Source organism: Microcaecilia unicolor, chromosome 1 (genome assembly GCF_901765095.1).
Source record: "Microcaecilia unicolor chromosome 1, aMicUni1.1, whole genome shotgun sequence".
Taxonomy (NCBI): Eukaryota; Metazoa; Chordata; class Amphibia; order Gymnophiona; family Siphonopidae; genus Microcaecilia; species Microcaecilia unicolor.
The window spans coordinates 183669882-183697251 of NC_044031.1; the positions used below are offsets into that span (position 1 = coordinate 183669882).

Consider the following 27370-nt stretch of genomic DNA (forward strand, 5'->3'; position numbering starts at 1 on the left):
CGCCCAGCTCACAAATTGTCGAATAAAACATGGACGTCTATTTTTTGCAAAAATACGGTTCGGTCCGCCCCTTCACGGACCCGTTCTCGGAGATAAACTCCCATGGAGATAGACGTTTTCGTTCGATTATGCCCCTCCACATCTGCTTGTATATTATAATTCTGTTTATATTATCATCATGCTAACCAAGACTCTGTAATACTAAATGTCTATTTACAATATTCTTCCACTACTCATGATGTATTGTAAGCCACTTTGAGCCTGCAAAGAGGTGGGATACAAATGCAACAAATAAATAAAATAAATAAAAATGTCTAAAACTGGCCCTGCCTCTAGGTCCGAGGCAACCTGAGGGCATGGAAGTAGTTCCTGTGGGAGTTACATACCTCTGAGCGACCAAGTACCTACTCCGTGTCCTCCAGGACCAGAACACTCAGTACTACCTCCTCCTCCTCCTGTCAATAATTCAGCACAACCACACTTGTTCTCTGCGCGGGCTGATACATGCATGGGCCAGCAGTGTCAGAAGTCACCACCCGATCTACTGATTTTATTTTATTTATTAGGATTTATTTACCACCTTTTTGAAGGAATTCACTCAAGGTGCTGTACAGTAAGAATAGATCAAACATGAGCAATAGGCAATTAGAGCAGTAAAAATATTCGAACAAGTATGGCATGGTATACTACTTGCAATGACAATATGTACTAGAACATTATAATTTGTAGTGAAGGGTAAGGCAAAGTTGTAACATATAGGTGAGTAAGAAAGTAGGAAGAATTAGAAAGTAAGGTGACTGATTTGAAGAAAGTTGCACATGAGGGCAGAGAGATGGTTAAATATTATCTCAGTTAGGCTAGGAGTGGCTAAACATGTCCAGCTGCAGTATGTGCAGCCCGAGTCACTCCTTGTGTGTGTGTGTGAGACTACAAGTTGCTTACTTCTTCCATTAAAGGCTAGTCTTGTATTAAGCGGAGCCTTTCAGGCAATGCATTACAGAGTGTGGAGGGCTACTCCGGCGAAGGCTCGCTTGCGGGTATGCATGCTTGTAGCATCCTCCAAGTGCAGCATCAACCACCCCAGGTAGAGAGCAAGTGTGGTGGCTGCAGTGAAGTAAGGAAGGACTTGCTGCTCAGTGCCAGTTTGTGGATTAGTGAAGGGAGAACTCAGAGATGTGCCTTCACAATTTTTGCGCCTTGTAAGTGTGCTGCAAGATGAAAAAGGTTGAAAATCACTGCTATAGTACAATAATGAGGCCTAAAAATAGAGAGCTGTATCAGATACAAAATTAAAATAAAATGCAATCTTTGGTGCAATATGCTGAAGCCAGCACACAGGATATTGCGTTGAAGATTGCACTTGATTATAATTTTTGTATCTGATATAGCTCCCTATTTTTAGGCCTCATTATTGTACTATATGGTTATTATGGACGCCTGAGTTGTCCGCTTTTCAACTTTGTACAATAAAGAATTGCTGTCTGCTTTCTCTCATTGTGTTTTGAGGGGTTTCTTTTGGTTTTCTCTTCTTGCTAATGTACACTTAAGTGCCTAGGGCGTCCGCTATCCTTGCCATAGGGAGCCACGTTTTCAAAATGATTGGGGGTGCTAAACCCAATGGAAATGACCCCCTCCCTGGATCTAATCAAGAAGTTTGCTCAATATTGGGGGTGCCGAAGCACCCACAGCACCTATAGAGCTGGCTCCTATTCCTTGCACTATTTCTGGACATACGATTTTTCTCTCCCATCCCCCATCTGCGGGCATTCACGCATGAGATCCCATGAGCCAGCCACAGTCTCCCCCTCCCACACTTTAAAACCCATCTACTAGGTTCCTTCCTTCCACCCCCATAAACTGATCCTTTCACAAGCACAAACTTCTTTCTCCCCCACACGCCCATAACCAACGGGTCGTCCTTCCCGGACACACTCACTCACGCCCCCGCCCCCGCCCCCGCCCCCGCCCGAGCAGACTCAGCAGAGAGAGCGCGGCGGCAGCAGCAGCAACAAACATGTTCGGGATGATCCGGAATTCGCTGTTCGGGGGGACGGAATCCTGCCCGCTGCAAGTCCTCCGAACCGGGGCCAAGGTGAGAGGCGGGGACCCGTCCCCCTCCCAATCTATTAATATGGAGTGGTGATCACACAGCTAATTTCAGGGGCAGAGTTGATGATAAGGCAGCAAGGGAAGCGTGTAGAGGGACCCTGCTCCTGCGGAAAAGGAAAATCAGTCCCTGGCCCACTAGTGGGCATAAAGTCATCTCTCCGGGGTCCCGGCCAACTGGGCGGCGAAGCGCAAATAAGGCGCACATCGGCACATGTGTCCGCCTAAAGAATTAAGGCAGCGCTTCCGTGCCTGCGAGTTACCCCCGTGGCCCAAGGTTAGGTTGCTTGGTTTTTTTTATGTGTAAAATTGCAGTTTTCAATGTATGAAGGCCCGTGTTATTTTGCATCACACGTGCCAGTAATATGTGGGATTGTAAATAGTCTGCGCTCTTCAGTGTAAAACGTTGTACGCACAGTTCAGCCACCACACAGCCTCTGAGTCTGTGGATAGCTCTGAACCCTTTTTAACAGGAAGCAGCTCAGAAATCTCCAGTTTGTTTTCCTAATGAAAAAATTGTGCAATAATATGGCCTGATTTTTTTTTTGTACAGTACAATTATTTTCTGCCAAGGCCCAGTTCATTTGTCTTTTAAGCATGTCCTCCCTCCCCCCCCCAATGCTATTTATCAAATTTCTTCAACAAGACTTAGAAAACAGTGTTTTATATCAGACGATTTTGACTTGCCAGTGGTTAGTGTATCTTTGGACATGTGAGAAGCAACAGGGTGGTGGGGAACCCCAGGCACCACCTGAATTGTGTAAGGAGGACTACTAGAAAGGGAATTTTGCTGAGTGTAAGAGAAGGAGCTGGCACAGATAAGATAGGACCCACAGCACTGTATATTATTGTGTCTGCAAATGTCCTCTTCAGCCAGCTAATACTACAGCCAAGGGGAACTTTTCTTTACAAAGCAGCCGAGCAGAGTTCTTTGGGCTGGCCCAGTCCAAATTCTAAAGGCAGGGCAGGTTGGTGTCATACGAGAGACCAGAGACCTGCATTCAGGTTTCTGCCTCATTCTGATCCAGCGAATGGGGAGCTAGTCCAGGTTCACAGTTATCCCTTCTTCTCCCCTCCTTCTTCCCTTACAGAAAAGTGATGTCTGTGGCAGGGAGATAGGGTGAAAAAATGAGGAGGATCCTCCCGAATGTGGAAATTTGTAACCCTCATGAAACGGTGCAGGCTGGGTATTTGTTTTAATCTCTGCAATCCTGTGTTTGAGTCTATCTTCCCTGAGTCTGAGTAGCTCTGTAAATGTAACAGATCTGCTGAATTAATTTGCTAAAAACAATGGCTGAGATATATATCTACAATCTACGAACTAACTAACTTCCGCAAACTACTGAAGACCCATCTCTTCAACAAGGCATATGTGGAATAATAAATATAGTACTATTGTAGCCCAACATACCACAAAGACTAACAAATATGAACATAGTCAACTCCTCCACATATATTCAGAACTGTCTTACTTTAAAGTATGCACCTTGGTTCACAAAATCATTCACAGTGAAGCCCCTGCATACATGTCTGATTTAATAGACCTGCCACCCAGAAACGCTAAAAGATCTTCCCGAACTTTCCTCAATCTCCACTTCCCTAAGTGCAAAGGCATAAAATACAAAGTACTGCATACATCAACCTTCTCTTATATGAGCACGCGATTCTGGAACACACTACCACGCAACCTAAAAACGATCTACGAATTAACCGACTTCTGCAAACTATTGAAAACTCATCTCTTTGAGAAAATTTATTGCAAGGATCAAAACACATGAAGTCCATACACACTAACAGAAATGCACCAATACACTCTCTTCTGAATTCTCTTCCCCCGTATTTTCACCACACTTAAAACTCTACCCACAGATAAAATTGTTATACCCTAATGTTCTCTTGCTATTGTTCTATCGCCCTATCATTTCCCCATTGTTACGCTCCATTGTTCTACTCCCCAAATGATGTTTTGACTTTGACTTTGTCTTTCCATAACTCTTCACAATGTAACCCATAATCGTACTGTAACAAATTGTATTTCCATCATTCACAATGTATTGTAAGCCACACTGAGCCCGCAAATAGGTGAGAAAATGTGGGATACAAATGCAATCAAACATATAAATGGCGAGTGACCGACTCACTCGCAAATGCGCAGTAGAGACTTCCCTCTCTGTCCCGCCCCCGCGTCAATACATGATGACGAGCGCGGGACAGAGAGGGAAACTGCGCCGCCGAGGTTGATACCGCACCCGCCCACCCGAGGTCACAGCTACCGTTACCCCCCCCCCCCCCCCACACACACACACACTCGGCCCGGGCCCTCTCTCTGCTACTAAACTTACACATCCATTCGCCGGAACGCAGCACGCACATCAGCTGAGCTGCCATCGGCCTTCCTTCCCTGCCTGTGTCCCGCCGTCGCTGACGTTACGTCACAGGAGGGCGGGACACAGGCAGAGAAGGAAGGGCCGACGGCAGCTCAGCTGATGTGCGTGCTGCGTTCCGGCGAATGGATGTGTAAGTTTAGTAGCGGAGAGAGAGAGAGGGCCCGGGCCGGGTGGAGGGATGGCGGCGGCGGCGACGACTCCGGGGGGGGGGGGGGACGGTAGCAGTGGCGACCTCGCGGGGAGGGAGGAAGGAAAACCCCAATACCAGCCCGTTTTTACGGGCTCAACTGCTAGTAAAATAAATAAATAAATAAATAAATATCTGCTTGTTATATTACTATCATGTTTTCATTATAATGTTTCAAAAGGTCATTCTGCACCATTAAATGTATAGTTTCTAATTATATTTCCACCTATCATGATGTATTGTAAGCCACATTGAGCCTGCAAAGAGGTGGGAAAATGTGGGATACAAATGCAATAAATAAATAAATATTCATTTAACAGCTCTGCAGAACAACCATATATTTTTGATCCTGTTTCATGGTAGGCCTGTTATTAGGTTTCAGTTTGCTGTTTTCAAGTTTGCCTCTTGCATTGTATTTGCTTATATCTCATCATTTTACTATTGTTTATGCTGTTAATAAAACTGTAAGTTTGATGTAAAACTGTACCTGCTGTACACCGCCTTGGGTGAATCTCTTCATAAAGGCAGTTAAATCCCAGTATATAAATAAATATATACATATTGAGGGGTTGATGTGTTAGAGCCATGCCCTGATGGCTTAGTTCACAGCTTCTAATTTGTTTATCGTTGAATTCATTTACAATACCGCTTCATGCCTGAATGAGTCAAAGCAGTTTACAAAATGTAAAAACATACATAAAAGAAGAAAAATAACTCTATAAAATGATAGGAAAGAACAATCATTGAACCAAACAGAATAAAGAAATCAGATATAACCTATTATGACCCCACTGAACCCTTAAACCTGCTTTTCCGTTTCAGATATAAGCAGCCAGAATAACTGGCTATTGAACAGTAAATTAAAAAGATAAGTCTTCAGAGAAACCCAAAATAGACGATATGATCTCTCTAGACGAAAATAGTGAGGGAGAGGGTTCCAAAGTGCGTGAACCAGAAAATAAAACGTACTGGATCTCATTGATTGCCACCTTGCTTTAGATGGGTGGGGTAAAACAAGCCTAAGTATTATCATTGAGGGACTGTCTTTCTTCTATGTTTGTGCAGCGCTGCGTACGCTTTGTAGCGCTATAGAAATGCTAAATAGTAGTAGTAGAATAGGGAATAACCAGAGATGCCAGATACGCTGGTTTGTTACTATAATAAACCTTATGAGACAGTGTTAGAATCTTAAATTTTACTCTGAACTCAGTCGGAAGCCAACGCAGGTGTTTGTGGCCTAGTTTAATTGTAATGGTTTGCTCTACAAAGAATTCATGCTGTGGTATTTTGGAGAGTTTGTAGATGTTTGAGTTTAGTAGTGCCTGCGTAAATGACATTATAGCAATCATAATGTCAATTAATATAGGCAAAAAAAAGAGAACCAAGAGAGTCAGTATCAAGTACATTACGAATTGCCCTCGATTTCTAATATACTTGATGCCGACCAGTTTTAAGCATTTGGGAGATTGTGGAGAAAAGGAGAGTGCTGAGTCGATAACAATTCCCTCGTACTTGAAAGAGGTAGCAGGGGTGACTTGCCTATTGAATAAAAATGAACCCGTAATCCAACAGGCCACCGTTGTTTCTGGATTGAGTACGAGACGGTGATCTTGTAGCCATAATGCTGTCTGACATAAGCAGCGCTGAAGTGATTGTAAATTAGTGGATTTTGAATCGGTATCATAAACAAGTAAAAAAATCATCTGTGCAAGAGTAAGCACTAATACCATGAGTGTATTAGTATTTTATTTTTTATTTATTTATTGCATTTGTATCCCACATTTTCCCACCTATTTGCAGGCTCAATGTGGCTTACATAGTTTTGTTATGACAACATCATTCCAGGATATCAGATACATTTGGTGATGTGCAGAGATTAAGCAAGGGAAGAAAGAAGGAAGTGATTAGGGGGAAGTATAGAAGGTGGACTTTCATAACTGGGTGGGTTGGTGAAGTGGATTAGTGAGGCTATAGGTTCTCTTTGTAGTAGAGCCAAAGGGCTAACAGAAAAGTTGAAGAGTAATAGGGAGAGGATAGAGCCCACAGGAGAGGGTAATGAAAGAAGACAGTAATGTAGTAAACAAATTATATGCAAATAGAACCTGTGCATCAAGGGCTAGATTCTATATAGTGCTGAAAAATGCTGCGTAAATGGTAATTCTGTAAGTCACCCCTAAAGTTCAGCGTAGTTTATAGAATGCACGTGCAAGTGGAGAGTCGCGCGTAAATTTAGGGGTTGTCATTTGTACCTAAATTTATGAATGGAATTCTATTATTCTGTAATTACGCGTGTAACTTGAAGCCACACCCATGACCTTCCCATTTCTGTCCCCCCCCCCCCCCCTTTTTGGACCATGTGAAAATTCCCGTGCCTAAGTTTACACACATTGATTCCAAGCTAATTATTGGAACTAATTGGCATATTATTCAATTGTGCATACAAATTGGGAATGCTCCTAAATTTGCACATGCAATTTTTGTTGACCTTTATAGAATCAGGGGGAAAATGTTTGTGATGCAGTTATTTATGCACACAATGGTATTCCAGCAGATGGGTACTGATATGATTTTTTTTCTGCTCAGAACTGTCAGCATTTGTAGCTCAATAAACATAAGAGGCATATTTTCAAAGCACTTAGACTTACAAAGTTACATAGGTTACTATGGAACTTTGTAAGTCGAAGTGCTTTGAAAATACACCTCATAGTAACCTATGGAACTTTGAAAATGAGCCCTATCTAATATAATAATTTGCACCTCCAACGTTCTGAAGCTGACTCCGTGGCAGTGAAGCCGTGTAGTGTCCGTAGGGTTCATAATCGCCCCGCCCTCGAGGGAACGCTGTATAGTTGTCAGCCCCTGTGCCTCCCTCCCTCTCTCTCTCTGCCCTCCAAGCACGCCCTGTCCTCCAGCAGCCCCTCGCCTTCCTAGGTGCTGGCCTTATTTTAAAAATTCTTACCTTGGGGTGCAGCGTCCACAGTGAAGGCGAGCGGTGCTTCACACTGCCTTCGCATGTGTCTCAGCTCTGCCTCTGGTCCCGCCCTTCCGGAAACAAGAAATGAGGGCGGGACCAGAGGCAGAGCTGAGACACATGCGAAGGCAGTGTGAAGCGCCACTCGCCTTCACTGTGGATGCCGCACCCCAAGGTAAGAATTTTTAAAATACGGCCAGCACTTAGGAAGGCGAGGGGCTGCCAGAGGACAGGGCGTGCTTGGAGGGCAGAGAGAGAGAGAGAGAGAAGGGAGGCGTGGGGGTGTGGAAGTCGGAGGAGAGGGGGGCGTGGACCTCAGAGGGAGGGGGCAGGGCATCCTGCAAGTCGAAGGGGAGGGGAGGGGGGTCGTCCTAGAACTTGAAGGGGAGGGAGGTCCTGGAACTCGAAGGGGAGAGAGGAAGGGAGGTGCGGGGGTGTGGAACTCGAACGAGAATGGGGGGCATGGAACTCGGAGGGGAGGGAGGGGGGCCTGGAACTCAAAGGGGAGGGGGGCCTGGAACTCGGAGGGCACACAGAGAGGTAGGGAGGGGGCCTGGAACTCAGAGGGGAGAGAGATGGAGGGAAGGGGGCCCTGGATATGGGTGGATGGAGGAGAGGCCAGGGGAGAATGCAGAGTTGATGCACATGTAGGTGGGGAGGGCAAGGGACAGAGGAGAATTGCTGCACCAGGATGGATGGAGGGGGCAGGGAAGAGATGCTGCATATGGATGGATGAAGGGGGCAGGGCACAGAGGACGTTTGCTGCATATGGATGAATGCAGGGGAGACAGCATAATTGGTGCACACGGGACACACACTACACTCTCTCACACAGACAAACACAATATTCTGTCTCTCTCAATCACACACTCTCTCTCTCACACATACTCACTCTCTGACACATACTCATTCACTCTCTCACACATACTCTCTCCTAACAGTTCCCTTAAAACATAATTGCCAGTAGAGGACAACCTTGCTAGCGCCCGTTTCAGTTCTTTCAGAAACGGGCCTCTTTTACTAGTTATAAATGACTACAGATAAAGACCAGAACAATCCAATCTGCCCAACAGTCACACTCATTATCAAGTCATGATTAAACCAACAATGAATAGGATGTAAAATACTTGATCATTGTCTCTTTGTGGCATTTCTGGGACAGAGACCGTAGAAGTCTGCCCAGCCCTCTCCTTAAATTCCAGCTAGTGAAGTTGAAGTCGAAGCCCAGTGCAGTCTATCCAAATTCATTTTGACATTTCCGGGACACAGACCATTAAAATCTGCCCGGCACTGTCCTCGTGTACCAAATTACTGGAGTTTCCGTCAAAGTTCTCTCCAGCCCACCCTAGAGTTGTGGACTGTCTTCCAACACAGGAAATGGATACAGAAACGTTTGTTCCAATATTTATTGAAGTAGCAGCATAGGCAAACTAGGTGTTTGCCTAAGGCCCATAGTTTAGGAGGGGCCTGTTCAGATATGCTAATTAAGTGGCTCTTGGGGCACATTTTTTCCCTTTCTAGGCCAGCAGTTGGCAGAAGAATGGGGGAGGAGGCCAGAGTCAGAGCCCCATTTGTGGGAGTTTTAAAATGTATTTATATCACAGTGGTGGGGGTTCAATGCACTTCTTTGCCTAGAGCCCACCAAAGGGTTAATCCTGCCTCATCTGTTAGATGTAGACAGATACACATCAGTGTTGCCAACCTAGCTTATTTCCCGCAAGTTTGGGCTTGTTGTTTTTTGAAGTTGCATTTTTGTTCTGAACTCGTGGGTAGCTTGGTTTTGGGCTTGTTCTTTTTTGCGTTTTATTTGACTTGATATATCACCGATTGCCCACAATTGTCACCGTGATAACATTGCAAGGAAGTGTGTAAGCCGGTGCTTTGTCCCGCCTTTTCCTGTCCTCTTTCATTGGCTATGGAAGGAGTTAATCACAACACGTACCACCCCTGTATTAGGACTGCCTTCTGACACCCAGAACATACTTTATAAGACATTTAAAAAATTGAGCTTATTTTTAGGAACTGATATCGCTTGTTTTTTTAAACAAAAAGTGCTTATTTTTCCATTTCTACCTGACAACACTGATACACATAAATCAGTCCCCTGAAACCTACAGTGCAAATCAGAGACTTTCAAGTGGTTAATGCCAACAAGGCAGGTGAAAAGAAAGAAATAGCCATTCAGAAACCTCAATCTCTTAAATGAGCCATTTAGTCCATCCAAAAGGGTGTATTTGTGTGTGTGTAAGGAATCGAAGGGAGTAGAAGAGGAAGGATTACTATGCAGGGCAGGTGCAAAGGTGTTAGGTACCCTATGCAGATTTTCAGCCATACCCCTCCCTACTCAATAAGCCCCTCTGCAATTTTTATAATCAAACTCAACAATTATGATCACCTCCAACACTACCTCTCTCAGAATGATCCTGTAAAAATGAAAAATTGAACATATTGTTATGCATATAGTTACATAATTGGGTTACATTTCCCAAAACACTACCCTGGTAACTGGAATACTTAAAAATTGCATACCTTCCCTGCAAGTAAAAATTCAGACCTGTGCTTTGAGTTAGTGTTGCTTCCTGCACCTATTGTTTTGTGTTGAGATTTGCTGCTTTTTTTCTGTCCCTCAAAAGCTGCTGCCATGGGCAGCTGCCTAGTGCATGTATTTGTAGAAAATGGCTGTCCAAACTTTGGTCGTGGCCTTATGTGGTGGGAACAGTGCAGTGGTCATCTGAAATGGGAAACAGCTAGTGGAAGGGATGGACTAGTAATATGTCACTTTCACTGGATATAAAGCAGTAAGAAGCCTAGGAGAAGGGAAGAAAGCTAGAACAGAATAATCTTATCAGCACAGGCAGTAATCTTGCTCCTCACTGGCTTTTTTTCTCCCCACTCCGCCCTGCTGCCATACTTCTGCAACAGCTCAGTGACAGAGGCCACATTGCAGGCTGTTGCCCTTCTCCCACTTTTTTGGCCTCAGCCCTCTTTTATCTTGCCAACTTGTTTGTTCAGCCTCAGTCAGCTTTATTTATCTTATTGGCAGTCTAGAACACTTCTCTGAGGCCCATTCTGAATTATTTTTTTACCTGGGGAGGTCCGCCTGGGCCTGGCGTTCCTGCTGACTTATTCTTAAGTAAACCTTTTCACTGCTTGTCCCCTACCAGTATTTTTTTTTCCAGGCGGGAGAGGGAAGGACAGAGAGTTTGATGCAGAAAGCTTGTGTTAGGATCCGTGCACTAAGCCAGCACACCTGTAACACAAAAATAATGGCCAATTTTTACTCACCAGTGCAGTAAGCAAATTATACGGAAACAGGGAACTGCACAAAACTGTGCACTAATAAGGGACATGTCAGATTCATGCTCATAAGGTTCTGTACTAAGGGCAGGTAGTGCTGTGGGTATGTCTAATCAGACAAATGTATTGGCAAATAGCTGTGCATGTGCTGGAATGTTATTCTTTGTAGAACATTTTTGAAGTGCTGATATTTATGTGCAGAATAGCATTCCAACGGATGTCTTCTGATGTATTTTTTTTTTCTGCTCAGACTTGTACACAGCACAGAGCCATCACCTCCCATGTTTATTTTATTTTTGTTACATTTGTACCCTGCGCTTTCCCACTCATGGCAGGCTCAATGCGGCTTACATGGGGCAATGGAGGGTTAAGTGACTTGCCCAGAGTCACAAGGAGCTGCCTGTGCTGGGAATCAAACTCAGTTCCTCAGTTCCCCAGGACCAAAGTCCACCACCCTAACCACTAGGCCACTCCTCCACTCTGTCTTTTTTTAGACTATATTAATCACTCTCTAGATTTTCAATTATAATTGTATGAAATACCCAACTTTATTATACATTACTTAGAATACAATGCATGCCTTAACCCCATTCATTCACATCCATTCATACTTCATACTGAACAATATAACATATCACTGTATTTTACATATCACTACTTGCGTTTCTTGGGACCAACATTGCAACAGTTCAGTAATGTTGTTTCTTATTCAAATGGTCAACATAGAGCAATTACAACCTTTGGTGTCTTAGTCACAATGCTGCAGCAATCCACCTACACGCCAGCTCTTCAAGCCACTTTGAGTCTCTGGAAATCTTACAAAACAGCACACGAATATGCTGTCCTTATATGTGCTGTTCAAACGCAGCGGTTGTCTCTTGTCATATATCCTTATCACCGATGACCATACAGAATTTGGACATGGTTTCCCCCGGTAAGCAACCTCTTTTAAGATCATAATTATGAAGAGTTTTTGATATTTAATTTGGAAAACTTTAAAGAGTATTCAATGCATGTTTTGATTCGTTGAAGGATTTGTTGTTCCTCCTGACGAAGAAATTGAAATACGGTCCTGTATTGGGGAACAATAAAGTTATTAAAGGCTTTTGAAACAATTATGTAGCAAGAGGATTGAAGAAGATTGCTGAGATGACGTTATGATATCACTTGCTTTGGTTGTGGTAATACACTGTTGCATTTTCTGTGAGGATGGGAACAACGCGATTATCAGTTGAAAGTGGTGTGTGTTTCACCGTAGTTCTCACAGAGATATATGGTCATCAGTGATAAGGATGTATGAGAACAAGAGACAACCGCTGCGTTTGAACAGCACATATAAGGACAGCATATTCGTGTGCTGTTTTGTAAGACTTCTGTGTCCCTTCAGACCCTGGCTGGTTTAGTCTCTCAGGGCTGCTTCCTCATAACGCGGGATGACAGGCTTGTAGGTTGTGCCATTTTCTTTCAGAATTTTTTTCTCATGACTGCCACTTGTCTTTTTCAGTGGCATTCTATTGGCTTCCTAGCTTAGACAGGCTCATGGCTTCTGAAGATTTGCAGCTTTCATTTGGAATTATGTTTCGGGCAGCAGCCCTCTGACTTGGTTAGGTCACTAGCCTCCTGGCTTCTTTGTCAGCAATTTTCTAAATGATTCTCCTACCCTTTTTACGTGGGGTAGCATAGGCTTCCTTGTCGATATTGGCAGTTTTCTTAGCTTGCCTCTGGCAGCGGGGTTATAGGTTACTAGTAGCAGTGTCCTCTGGTTCAGGGTTTTCCCTGCAGCCCTGTGGGTTTCTGTAATTCTGTTGTCTGCTGGCCTCCATTGGATAAAGATGGGATATAAGTATAGTAAGTAAGTAAATAAATAAATAAAGTACATGGCAACTATACAACCTGAGTAGATGGTGCCGACATCCAGCAGATGGCATAGTGTTGCTCAGATGGTCAGTCAGGTGCAAAGCAGGGGCTGCTCTGATGGAATGCAAGACAGCAGCCCTTTGTCTTGGTTTACAGTCCTTTTAATAGAGAAAAGGCCACCTCCAGTTGTAGCACTTAGCTTGGCATGAACCCCACAAGACTGGACAACAGGTCTGGGGCTTCCCAGTATTGTCTTAGGAAACCAAAACGTGATGAAGCAGAGACACTGACCGAGGAGTGCTTTGTCCCTGTAACAACATGTTGTTGAATTCTGTTTCTCCAGCCATTATGTTGGCTCAGTCACCAATGGGATTTCCAGAGGTCCTTGGTTTGCTTGCAGTTTTTGATGATGTCTGCAATGTCCTTGCTTACAGTGCGCGCACACACACACACACACACACATTAGCAATAAAAGATGAAGTTAGCCAAAGTGGTTGGAGATGCTGAATTGTGCCATGTATCAATCCTATAGAACTTTGTTATATAGTGGTATATAGTGCTGCATATAGGGCTTATTTTGCTCCTACAGGACGCCAATCTTTCAGCAGTTCTCTGCGAACAACCTTTTCAGGCTGCTCCTCTTAGAGGCAGTCTCTTGAAATGTTCTGCAGTGGCATACTACTTGGTCTTCAACGTCAACTCCATTCGAAATGTTGAGCACAGCTTCATCTCTGTATATTGAGCACTGCTTCATCTTCTCCATCTCTGCATGATGAGCGCAGCTCCATCTCTGAATGTAGGCTTCTGGCCCATATTTGCCTGTTGAACATAGTTTTTTCACCAGTTTCCTAACTCGGGTCCCTCTTTTTGGTTATTGACCAGGCTTCATCATTGTATGCAGTGCACAGGCTATCTCCAGAAGTTTGCTCCTTTCCTATCTCGGGTTACTCCTGCTTCTGTCTGTGAGTATAGACTGCCCTTTCATCTCTGATTGTGGAATGCTGTTGCATTTCTGGTTGTAGATGTGGCTTTCTACCATGGAGGCTTGAGTTCTACTGATTCAATGTATGTACCCAAATTTCTGTTGGGTACATACATTGTCTTCTATGGCTCTGGTGCATACTCCTTATCTGCAGCCACTTCTTTGTCTCTTTAGTGTAGATCCTTTTGTGCTTTCTTTCTCCGCATCACACTTGGCCCCATCCTTCCATAGGGAGTTCTGAGTCATCTCTACTGCTCCCTCTCTGTTGGGTGGACATGGTTCCTTTCTGGGATTGGAGTAGGCTCCTTTTCAGTATGTGCTGCACAATGTCACCTTTTACGGTAATCTCTCTTCAGTTCTGAACTTCTGGTCCACAGCTATATCTCTTGTGTGAAACACAGCTCTGTCTTGCAGTTTCTTCCTTTTATTCTCAAGGGGTGTGTTTTCCTTTTCCTCTGTCGGTAAGCCACAGCTCCATCTTGACAAGGGAGCGCAGCTTCTTACCTTCTTCTGGACATGTCTCTGCCACTGTTGGGAGCGATGCATCCTTTGTTCTTTAAGGCCAGCAGTTTTCCTGCTTCTTTCAGTGTTTCCTGGTATTTTCCAGGCCAGACTCGGTGGGCTTTCATCCATCTGCAGGTATTGACATCCTTATATTGAACCTCTACCTCTCTTTCCTGGGAGGGGGTCTGTTTTCACGGTCAGTATGCACTTGGTGCTTGTCTATGAAACTGTTCCTTGCTCGTATAGCCCAGCTGTACCTTCAGTGTTGGGCTCCCAACCTTACACTGTATTGTATTGTATTATTGAAATTATATTCCACTATTAACCCTTAAGTTGCAAAACAGATTACATGTAATAAAATAACTTCTCATATCAGAAGGAAATAACAATAAAAAACATAAATTAATAAAGGTAGTATCCATCAACTTGACTAATACAAACATCATTCCTATCTAGCAGGATGAGGCATAAGTTACAGTCACTGCTTAGAAAAGAAATAGGTTTTCAAGGCCTTTCTAAACAAAAGATAAGATGCTACTCGTCGAATTTCAGTTGGAATACTATTCCAAGTTTTTACACTTTGAAAACTAAAAGAGCGTTCCCAAATTGATGTACAATTTATATCTTTCATAAAAGGATACTCAGTAAAAGCCTTTCCCTACTTGAAATAAATCCATTACCTGACACCACTAAAAACTAAGTTATTATCTCAGGATTCAGCCCATAAAGACTTTTTATAAGCTAAACAAACACATTTAAAATGTATGTGACTGTCAATCTTTAACTAGTGCAGGTCATTAAGTAATGGGGTAGCTTTGCTTTTCCAACCGTTGAAGTTGTTTCTTCAGTTTCACAGTTAATGAGCAATAAAGTGAGTTACAATAGTGTAACTGTGGTACCAAAATAGCCTGTGCTACCATTCTAAAGCTAATGGGACTCAATGAGAACTTATGTAGGGGTCAGGATTGACCTATTTCGCTGAAGACATCAAGAAGACTTCAACTGTATCTAGGTCTCACAGTTTAATTTATGAGAGCTTAGTATTAGACAGTTTTAGGGACTTTTGGAAGGCTCCTATGTTTCAATCAAGTAAAATTTGGAATAATATATCTATTCAGATAAAGACATTACCCACATACCTGCTTTTTCATAAAGCTCTGAAAACGTAATTATTTCATAAATATTTTAATATTTGATTTATGATAATATTTTGGTATTCTTAACAAGATTTTGTTAATTTCTTTACTGTAACCCATTTTGATTCCATGTTGATATAAGTGAAATAGAGATGCACTAAATAGAATAGAATAATGCCCCTTTTTAGGAGTCTGGTGTAGCAATTCCTTTCCAGCTCATTTTGGACCAGTGCTGGGATCTTGGTGCCAGGAGTTTTTATTCATTTTTCCCTTCTTTAAATAGATGCGCTCTCACTCGTGACCCCCATGCACTCACTCACTTATTACCCCCCCTCATCCACGTATTCATCCCCATGCCATTGATTACCTCCAGCCACTCATTCATTCATATCCCCATCTACTCACTCAGCCTCTGCCACCCATTCCTAACTTGGCCCCTGCATGCACACACTCATTTAGCCAGCCTCTCTTGCTTAGTCCCTATCCACTCACTCATACACACACTGTCAGTGAAACACGTAATGCTCAGAGTATGCACTTTTCAACTGGTTGTGTTTGTCAGAATTGTGAAGAAGAGGTCAGCATTACTAGGCAGAGGGGCTTCCAGAAGGTGTGGATTATGGAAATCTTCCTCTTTTCCTGTGCTCAGTTCATCAACAGTGCTGATGCCGGGAGCAAAGCAGCAGGGCTCTTTCCACAACCCTGTACCATAGGCTCTTAAGTCCAGCCTCGATACCACTCTTAACAATGACTGTCTTGCTCTCATGGGCTGTGAGCGCAGACTCCATAGCATTAACATCACTGTGTTTTGTGGGCTCCTTGGCTATATCGATCTTGTGTTCCCAGCTTGTCCTGTACTTGGTGTGATGGTTTGTTGTATCTACAGGACGACGTCCCTTATGAGGAGAGGGTGTATGATGCAGGGAAATATGCGGTGGTGGAGGTGACAGGAAAACCATTCGATGAGGCCTCACGGGAAGCGGTGCTTCAGTTATTGAAGTACGTCGGAGGAGCCAACCAGACAGGTGAGCACTCTAGTAATTCACCAGCTTGGAGCATACAGGGAACGAGGATGTGGACTGTAGCAGTGACTGGCACACTTTATGGCCTGCCACTCTCAGCACTGTTGTTCATGAAAAGAATATTGGCTTTTTTTTAGACAGGGGTGCTGAGTTGATCCCTTTGACATGACTGTCGCAGTGCTGAGAAACAAACATTTTCCCCTGGGTTCTATATATGGCAATTAAATTTGTGTGCGCAAATTCATTGATTAATGAGCCATTCAGCACCAATAATTGCTAGCAACCAATTATTGGTGTTTATTGGCCTTAATTGGGATTTATGCACATCATATTCTATAACGATGTGCGCATAAATTCAGGGGGGCATGGCCAGGGGCATTCCCAGAACTTATGCACATTGTTACAGAATAGAACCGATTGGCGCCTTAAGTTAGGTTCTGTTTATGGGAATTAGCTGAAGTGATAGAGCGCTCGCTTAGCATGCGAGAGGCAGTGGGATCAATGCCCACATTTTCCATCCAGCTTAGGGTTTAAAAAAGGTTTGGACAAATTCTTGGAGGAAACTTCCATAGTCTGCTATTGAGACAGACATGGGAAGCAACTGCTTGCCCTGGGATTCTTAGTATAGAGTGGTGCCACGATTTGGGTTTCTGCCAGGAACTTGTGACCTGGCTTGGCCACTGTTTGGAAAACAGGATACTGGGCAAGATGGACCATTGGTCTGACCCAGTATAGCTACTCTTACGTTCTTATGTTCTTAATCGTTTAGCCACTATTCTGTTTTTATTTTATTCTTGTTACATTGGTACCCTGCGCTTTCCCACTCATGGCAGGCTCAATGCGGCTTACATGGGGCAATGGAGGGTTGAGTGACTTGCCCAGAGTCACAAGGAGCTGCCTGTGCCTGAAGTGGGAATCGAACTCAGTTCCTCAGTTCCCCAGGACTAAAGTCCACCACCCTAACCACTAGGCCACTCCTCCACTCTATATAGGGCACGGATCCTTTATAGAATAGTGCTCGATGTTTAAATTTTTTAGTCTTGATTTTTTGGTGCCATATATAGAATCTAGTCCTTGAGATACAACATACAAGTTCTTCTTTCTAGTTTTTTTGCCTGATCCACTAAGTACAGCTTTTAAAACAAGAGTTTTGACTAGAAGGAGATGCTGTGTTACTGTTAATGACCAGATAAATGGGATTGTCGGTGAACATTCATTGTGTGATTGTGCACATCCTGGAAATACAAATGCTGAATATTGTAAATATTGTGTTCAGTTTTGGACTTTATAAATGCAAAGAAAGCACCAAGGGCCTTTCAAGCTTGGGAAAGTAAGAGTCCTTTATTACTAGACCCAACATGGACAGTGTTTCGGCATCAAGCACCTGCATCAGGGGTCTGGAACAACAAATACACATAAAAACCACTGATTCTTCACAAAGCAACAGAGTATTTTTTTTTTATTGATTATTCGGTTGCATTGTGAAGAACCAGTGGTTTTTATATATATTTTTTGTTGCAGACCCCTGATACAGGCACTTGCTGTTGGATTCTATATAGTGCAGCACCTAAATCTAAGCATATTCCATAACAATGTGCGTAACTTAATTGGCTTAACAAGCCAATCAGTGTTAACAGTACTTAAGCAATAATGAGCACTAATTGGCAATAATTAGAATTTACGTGCATTACTTGCTAAGCGTATGCTGTAACTTGTTCTAATGTGCACATCCAAAAAGAGGCATGGCTATGGGTAGGGAAATTGGCATTTTGAGATTGATGTGACAAACAGAGCAATTGTGACTGGAGAAACGTCCCCAGACAATGTCTCTCTTCTGAGGTTCTGGAAGCGCTGATGGTGCAAGAATAGCCTTTAAATTTCTATATCTTTTAAATGCTACTAATATATCTTTATCAGCAAAATGTGGAATGGACTGGGCTAGTATTTTCTTTCTATGCAAATGATATCGTGAGAGAAGTGGTCATAAAATAAAGTATAGACTACTTTATCCTGAGTTTTCATAGGTCAAACAGTCAAAAGTGAGCTCCTATCTTTTTCGCCTGGTCTAATAAGACCTTCCCTAATGTGTTTGACTGGATAACCTCTGTTACAAAATCTAGCAGTCATCACTGTAGCCTGGTACTCTGCATCTCGTCGCTCAGAGCTTATTCTTTTAATTTTCAGAAACTGACTATAGTAATGGTTCCTAAACCTGGTCCTGGAGGCACCCCAGCCAGTCAGGTTTTCATGATACCCACTATGAATATTCATGAGAGAGAGATTTGTATGCAGTGCCTCCACTGCATGCAAATCTATCTCATGAATATTCATTGTGGATCTTCGCAATGTACTGATTAGCTATAGAGGGGGCCATAGTGGCTCCCATAGCTGTACCCTTAATCTGTCTGTAGAAACAGCCTTCAAAATAGAAATAATTTATTTTATAAGTACATAAGTACATAAGTAGTGCCATACTGGGAAAGACCAAAGGTCCATCTAGCCCAGCATCCTGTCACCGACAGTGGCCAATCCAGGTCAAGGGCACCTGGCACGCTCCCCAAACGTAAAAACATTCCAGACAAGTTATACCTAAAAATGCGGAATTTTTCCAAGTCCATTTAATAGCGGTCTATGGACTTGTCCTTTAGGAATCTATCTAACCCCTTTTTAAACTCCGTCAAGCTAACCGCCCGTACCACGTTCTCCGGCAACGAATTCCAGAGTCTAATTACACGTTGGGTGAAGAAAAATTTTCTCCGATTCGTTTTAAATTTACCACACTGTAGCTTCAACTCATGCCCTCTAGTCCTAGTATTTTTGGATAGCGTGAACAGTCGCTTCACATCCACCCGATCCATTCCACTCATTATTTTATACACTTCTATCATATCTCCCCTCAGCCGTCTCTTCTCCAAGCTGAAAAGCCCTAGCCTTCTCAGCCTCTCTTCATAGGAAAGTCGTCCCATCCCCACTATCATTTTCGTCGCCCTTCGCTGTACCTTTTCCAATTCTACTATGTCTTTTTTGAGATACGGAGACCAGTACTGAACACAATACTCCAGGTGCGGTCGCACCATGGAGCGATACAACGGCATTATAACATCCGCACACCTGGACTCCATACCCTTCCTAATAACACCCAACATTCTATTCGCTTTCCTAGCCGCAGCAGCACACTGAGCAGAAGGTTTCAGCGTATCATCGACGACGACACCCAGATCCCTTTCTTGATCCGTAACTCCTAACGCGGAACCTTGCAAGACGTAGCTATAATTCGGGTTCCTCTTACCCACATGCATCACTTTGCACTTGTCAACATTGAACTTCATCTGCCACTTGCACGCCCATTCTCCCAGTCTCGCAAGGTCCTCCTGTAATCGTTCACATTCCTCCTGCGACTTGACGACCCTGAATAATTTTGTGTCATCGGCGAATTTAATTACCTCACTAGTTATTCCCATCTCTAGGTCATTTATAAATACATTAAAAAGCAACGGACCCAGCACAGACCCCTGCGGGACCCCACTAACTACCCTCCTCCACTGAGAATACTGGCCACGCAATCCTACTCTCTGCTTCCTATCTTTCAACCAGTTCTTAATCCATAATAATACCCTACCTCCGATTCCATGACTCTGCAATTTCTACTATATATACTCTGTGGGTATTCTCAGATTTGTAGTCATTTTGCTCAGTGCTTCTCTAATAATCTGTAATGCTTCTGTCTGAGGAATGTTAGTGTACAGTGACTCATTGTCTAAAGTCTGTAGAAAAACCTCCTTATCTGTCAGTACAGTATTTTTGCAAAATGTTATAACATGAGTGGATTCATGTATGTAAGATGCAATCTGGGGGGGGGGGGGGGGGGAATCAGTGGTCTGAGGAATGTGATAACAAATTTGCCAAAACAATGGGTTTTCTGGGTGGGTTGACCAATGAATTATGAACCTTTGGTAGTGCATATATTACAGGGACTCTTGGAAAAGGAACTTGAAAAACTTATACTCTCTTGTAGTCAAGTATCCTCCTGTCTGTTTGTCAATCACCAAAAAAGAATCTATTTTCTTTTTTAAGGCATTAGTCGGATCATTCTGCAATGGCCTGTAAAAATTAACATCCATGAACCTGTCTGTTAAGCATTCCAACATATGGCCCACATATCTGAATGCCTCCCTAACAAATATGACCTATGCCATTTGAGTCCATATTTGTAGAATATTTATTAGGGAGGCATTCAGATAGGTGGGTCATAGGAGCAGGGATGACATTTAGGGTCCCTTTTACTAAGCTGCGAAAGCGTCTGTGTGCGCATTGCGTGCCAGAATGGAGTTACCACCCAACTACCGTGTGGCTCTTGCAGTAATTTCATTTTTGTCATGTGTCCGATACGCGCATCTGAAAAATAATTTTTATTTTCGGACACGCTTATTGGGCGTGCGCCAAGTGGCATTTGACGCACGTAGATCATTACCACCCGGTTTCCGTGTGAGACTTTACCACTAGGCAGCCTGCCCCCTGCTCTTCTTTCTTCTTGCTCTTCCTTTGCACACTGATGCTCAAAAACCAGGGGCAGGCTGAGACCGGCGCTGAAGAAGGCTTCAGTTGGCAGGGGTTGTGGACCCCTGCCAGCCAAACCAGAGGCCCAGATGAAATTTGCGGGGGTCTAGTCCCCCATGGCTCCCCTTACCTACGCCCCTGTTAGCAGAGTATTGTGAGTTACCTGTGTGCCTACTACATTTAGGCACCCCATTTATACCAGCTCAATGGCAAGTGTAAACAGGGGTTCCTAAACTTAGACATGCCTAAATACTGTGCTAATATTGTATAAAATAGCAATGCAATAGGATTACGTCAACTATATCTTAAATAGATTCAAATGTTTTTGTGGACCATTGGAAAATGGATGATATCTTTTTTTTTTTTCCAAGTATGAGGCAAACACATGCATATCAACATCCTGAGTCCTCATTGGTCCGTTTCTTTTATATATAAAAATTTCCTTTTCATTCAACATGGCATCAAAATCATTTACGTAGAAATGCACTTATCTTTAACAGGTGAGTGATTCATTGCTGCCTCTCACTAGCGGACCTTGAAAAAAATGATGCAATAATCTCTCCATCGGAACTTAGAATGAACTGTACTTTAGCCCGATATAGCACTATGTTTAGCTATCATGGCTGCATCAGGTAAAATTATTCAATCAGGTTCGGCACTCTTCTCCATGTTCAATCAAGTGGGGCATATGTAAATTTAAAAATATCTTGAATAGATAATTTAGCTGGTTGTGTGGCTGGAAGATTTCCTTTAGAGTCTGGATTGTCTGGGTCCTTGTTGTCATGCCAACTTTGCCAGCCTGTTGTTTCAGAGTGGCTGTGGCTCTGTTTGCATGGAGCAGCCAGACTGTTAAGTCTCCCTTTTCATTGGGCAACTAGCATGGGCTGAAAATATTGGGAAAAACTTTAGACAGTACACTTTCTTTTGAACCTCATGTCCAATTGTCGGTTAAGGTGTTCCAATTACTTTGTAAGTTGAGACATATAAGATTATTTCAAAGCTGATGTTTTCTGCTTGATAGTTCAGACACTTATACAAAATCATGTGGATTATTGTAATATCATCTGTGTAGGTTGTACTGAAGCTGTCCATAGGAGGATCCAGCTATTGCAAAACACAGCAGCATGTCTGATTTTTAAAGTCTCAAGATTTGAGAGCACCAAATCTCTACTTGCGAGACTTCACTGGCTTCCTATTGAGGCTCGTGACGTTTTCAAGCTGTGCTGTTTGGTCTTTCAGATTTTGCAAGGTTCTGCTCCATTATGCATTCTACCACTGATATCCTCAATAGGTAAAAATTATGTACCTACCTCATGACATTATTTGTCCTTACAATTTACTTGACCACTAGGAGTTAAATATAAATCTACATTAGAAGTTTCTTTTATTTATCAAGCAGTTAAATGGAGGCAAAATTACCAAATTTCATTAGTCATCAGTTCAACTATGCTATTTTTCAGAAAGCTCTGAAAACCTGCCTATTCTATTAGTTGGCATTAATTTGTTATTTGTATGTATTTTGTGTATTTACTGTCTATATTTGGTTAGGTTATTGCTGATTGGTGTTGTGAAGACACAATTCTTTTTAAAGTTTTAAAATGTTGTAATTCTAGGGTTCTGTCCTATTTTCTTATTGTTAGACACATCGATCCATTATTTTGGTTTTTAGTGGCTTATAAATATTAAATGTAATGTAATGTGCTAGGGGGCTGCTGTAGTTTCATAACTGTCATTTCATGGACCAGTATTATTGTTATCTTCCCGATCCCCAACCTATCTTCTCTCCATTAGTCCAAGCCAGGGGTGTATCTGCTATGGGGCCACAGGGGCCTGGCCCCTGTAGATTTGCCCCTGGACCCCCCTACCGACGACCGTCTCAACCCCCCCTCCTCCCGCCGTCACTCCGCCGTCGCACCTCACCTCCCTTTGCTGGTGGGGGACCCCAACCCCCGCCAGCCGAAGTCTCCTTCCTTCCTTCGTTTGGGTTTGGTTTCTGACGTCCTACACGCACGTACAACGTGCAGGACGTCAGACTCACAGAAACACTGTGAGCCTGACGTCCTGCACGTTGTACGTGCGTGCAGGACGTCAGAAACCAAACCCAAAGGAAGGAAGGAGACTTCGGCTGGCGGGGGTTGGGGTCCCCCGCCAGCAAAGGGAGGTGAGGCACGACGGTGGAGTGACGACGGGAGGGGGGGGTTCAAAGTAGTTGGAGCCAGTTGGTGGTGGTGTCGTCATCTTCGGCGAGAGGGGGGGGGGGGGGGTTTGAAGTAGTTGGAGGTGGTGGTGGTGTCATTGTTTTCAGCCGGGGGGGGGGGGGGGTCTAAAATGTGCCCCCTCACCTCGGCTCTGGCCCCCCCCCCTACCGTTGAAGTTCAGATACGCCCCTGGTCCAAGCATGAAGCTTCAGCAATTTATGTTGAAAGAAGCAGCCATGAAAGTACAGTAAAGCAATGCAGTTTCTCAGCTCTCTGAGGTTCAAAATGAGACTGTAAGAGTCCCTCTAGTGGATCCACAGGGAATTACTTACAGGCCTCACCAATCAATGACATCCTGATGTAGAAAAAAAAAGTTAAAATGCTCTTCCTTCCCCATTCCCCAACCCCTTTCTCCCAGGTTTGATGGCATGCTTGAGAGTGTGAAATGATTTAGCATTATGGTTTGAGGTGTGTTAATCTAGAATTTGGATAAATAAGTACCTGTATTTAATATGTACACCGCTTTGATTGTAACTACAGAAAGGCAATATACCAAATTCCATCCCCTTTCCAGTTGCTATGTTTTCTCTTAAATCATTGTACATCAGCTATAAATTATTCACAAAAATACTTTAATTAGCTTTAATAGAAAATCTTACAAAAGACATACATTTAAAATAAGCCCAGCAGATCCAGTTGCTAAGGGTATTCAGATATGGTGGATAAAGCATGTACCTTGCTAGGACTCCTGGAACAAAGAGCAAGCTTGTTGCAAGGCTGACTTTCAGCTCCCCCTTCTGACATGTTGGTGCTTGAATGTTTTTGCACTTTAGGTGCCGGCATGGGGATGACAGCTCCAGTCACCATCACTGCCTTTCCTGCCGAGGACGGGTCCCTGCAGCAGAGGGTAAAGGTTTTACTGCGTATTCCCAGCCGGTTCCAGGAGGACCCACCTGTTCCTACTGAGAGCAGCATCCAGATCGAGGAGAGAGAGAGGGTGACTGTGTATTCCACGTGAGTCTTATCCCATGACAGAGAGAGATTTTTATGCTGTGGTACGCTGGAAACTCCTAACCTGCACAAGAACATAGAATGTACCATGCCTGTGCAGTAGTGTGTGTGCTGTTGGCCAGTCTGGGTCATATGGAAGTACCCAGCACCACCTGAGATAAAGATTTTGGAGTCATTGTGGCCAGTAAGTTGAAGTTTTCAGCTTAGTGTCCCACAGATGTTAAAACACAAACCAAAAGAGTGCTACAGATTATTTGAAAAAGAATAGAGAATAAAGAGAATATTGTTTTGCCTCTGTAGGCCCCATCTCACAAAGGATATAGTAAGGATGACAGAAATGTTTAAAGGGATGGAACAGCTCCCCTGTGAAGAGAGGCTAAACTGGTTAAGGAAGCTCTTTAGCTTGGAGAACAGATGAGTGAGAGGGAAGTTTATAAAATCATGAGAGGAGTGGAACTGGGAGCAGCTGTTTAACCTTTCAAACAGCACAAAAACAAGAGGAGACTCATGAAACTAATGACCAGCAGACTGAAAGCAAATCATAAGAAGTTTTTTAAAAAATGTTCATGCAATGCATGGTTAGCCTGTGGAATCTGTTGCCAGGGGATATGGTCAATGCAGCTAAAAGCAGGGTCCAAAAGTGATTTGGACAAATTCCTGGAGGTAGAATTTGTAAAAGTTGCTTGACAGGTAGCTTGGGAAACTCATTACTTCCTTTTTTTCAGTTGATTTATAAATTGCACTTTCCAAAGCATGCTCTCTGTGATGTACAAGTTCAGTGTATAACAGTCCATAAACATTAATATGACAGTAGGTCAGTTAATGTGCTGTAAAAAAATAAAACCCCAAACACTCCATTTCTGCTTAGTATCCTAGCAGGAACTTGTGACCCGAACTAGGCGCTGTCAGAGATGGGATGCAGGGCTCAATGGACCTTGGTCTGACTTGGCACAGTTTTTCTTATGTTCTTATGTTTATCCGTTGATATTTAAAGCTGGTTTTACGTGAGTGTCTTTCTAGCTCTCTTTCTCCTGTTCTCTTTTTTTGATTCTGTTTTCCTCCACCTCTTGTTTTCTCTTTCATATATTTTCCATTCTCACATTTTTCTTCTTGCCTCCCCCACCCCTATTTCTCTTTGACTGCTTGACTTTCTGGTTGTTCTGTATTTTCTACATTTTTTTCTTTTTTTCTTTGCATACACTCATCTTTATCTCCTGTTTCTCTTAAATATTTTCTATCATCCTTTTGGTATTTCCTTTTTCTCACGTCCCCTCTCTATACTCTACTGCTATCTCTCCCCTCACACTTCCTCCCTCCTTCACCACACTGGCTGTTCTGCTCTCCAGTTCTCTGCCTCACCCGCCACTGTCACTTCCCCCTTTCTTCAAGCCTCTCTTTCCCTCCATTTTTCCTGTCTCTCTTTCTCTATTCCTTCTCTGGACTCCAGGGTCCATAACAGATGCCATCTGCTTTATTGACAGGCAGTTTGGCGGTTATGCCAAAGAAGCTGACTACGTGGCTCATGCCGCCAAGCTGCGCTCGGCCTTGGGGGAAGAAGCAACATACCAGACAGATTACTACTACTGCAATGGGTACGACCCCCCTATGAAACCCTATGGCCGACGCAATGAGGTCTGGTTGGTGAGAAAAGACTGAGTGCACTAGGCAGTGTGTTCTGAGACTCGAGGCAAACAGCAAGCCCAGGGATATCCACACTGGATGATACAATCTTATCCTGCTAGTTTCTGAGACATCACCTGGGTTATTAGGTCATATTCAAGAACTAAACCAGACGCTGAAACGCTAAAAATAATTAAGGGCTAAATTGACTCTTGAAATACCTATTAAATTGTAGAGATGGTAGACATAGTGCTGCTTGTTGGGATTTGTCTTTGGATCCCAGAAGCATCAGTGGGGGAGGTGCATCGGAATCCTCTCAAAACCATCCTTTGAATACTCCGAGAGCATTGGGTTCTCTTTCAAGAAAGCTGATTTGGAACATATTGGTATTTTCATTCGGTGTTCTTTCTTGCCACTGAGGCCAAAACACACATCATACAGAGAACAGCGTTGATCACGAGAGGAGATAAACGCGGAGCTGTTGCCTCGTGGTGAGAAAGAAGGTGGCGGCCTGACACAGTGCTCGCTGGGGCCTCTATGTAGGTTTTGTTTCCCTGTGAGCTTGTAATGCTAAGTAATTGTCCTCACTTTGTCCTTGCTCTGCATCCATAGATCCATCATAGAGAGATGCCTCTGTATTTATGCCGAAAAGCTACATTTGAGGCACAGTGGGCCAAACAGTTCGTTTGAGAACAGCAGGTTCATTGGAGCTCTTGCATTGTGAAAGTAAGCTGTATGCATGCTTGCTATTTTTTTTTTTTTTTAATAACACTTCTGTGCATTACTTTTTCCAGTTTACAACACAGAAATTTGGTGTCACACCAAAGTATAAGAAATTATTTACATTGTTACTTATCAAAACAATCTCTCCCTGCTCCAGCAATCTAAAGCACTTGTCAACCCCCAGCCACCGGGGTCAATTCTTAAAATCAAGAAGAGTTTCATTTTGATTTTATTATGTATAGTAAAGAGTTGTAACAATTTGTAAGTTACTTTCAGTTGTAGTGACCAAACTGCTGTTAAAATATATGGGAATGAATTGTAGCTAGATGTTTCTTGATGTCGTCCAGAAATGGATCTCATACCAGCCAGAATCCCTTCAGTTTTGATTTTTATGCGTGTTTTTCTTTTACACAGCAGGGTGTTTCAATTTAGCTGCCATGGCCGTGTGGCAGAACCAAGTTTGCATTGCAGGAAGAGCTTTTTCCTGTATCTCTAATAGAATTACTTTCATGGTGAGTTGTGAATAGGTGTTAATAAAAAATGAGAAACTTCTTGCATTGGTGACAGCTGATACAGTCCTTTTAGTAGCTTTTGATTTATTTATTTATTTTTTAATGGGCTCCAGAAGGCAGTGGAGGAAATTGGGAGCACAGGCAGGACCAGGAAGTGGTGGAGTATTTGTCTAAGCTTATGTTACTGCTACAGGGATCTCGGTGGCGAGTGGGAGTTGGTGGAATGAAGCTGGGGCTGCAGCTGAAAGTAACAATGAGTTGCAGCATCTTTGCTGTGGCTGGGGAGAAGATGGGCACCAA

The 27370-nt window shown here is 43.3% G+C and overlaps 1 protein-coding gene across 1 annotated transcript; it reads left to right on the forward strand.

Moving 5' to 3' along the window:
- The first annotated feature begins 1892 nt into the window (after positions 1–1892).
- On the forward strand, positions 1893–27129 carry HEBP1 (heme binding protein 1). The gene is made up of 4 exons (XM_030203056.1): positions 1893–2092; positions 16314–16452; positions 24038–24218; positions 25697–27129. Exons 1-4 carry the CDS (start codon positions 2015–2017, stop codon positions 25869–25871), a joined length of 573 nt encoding a protein of 190 aa, XP_030058916.1. The 5' UTR covers positions 1893–2014; the 3' UTR covers positions 25872–27129.
- The last annotated feature ends 241 nt before the right edge of the window (positions 27130–27370 follow it).

What these genes read in the sequence shown, in the direction of transcription:
- HEBP1 (XM_030203056.1), top strand. Translation starts at nt 2,015, where the DNA reads ATGTTCGGGATGATCCGGAATTCGCTGTTCGGGGGGACGGAATCCTGC. An exon ending in TCCTCCGAACCGGGGCCAAG is followed by an intron (nt 2,093 to 16,313) that starts GTGAGAGGCGGG and finishes TTGTATCTACAG; the next exon opens with GACGACGTCCCTTATGAGGA. An exon ending in CGGAGGAGCCAACCAGACAG is followed by an intron (nt 16,453 to 24,037) that starts GTGAGCACTCTA and finishes TTTGCACTTTAG; the next exon opens with GTGCCGGCATGGGGATGACA.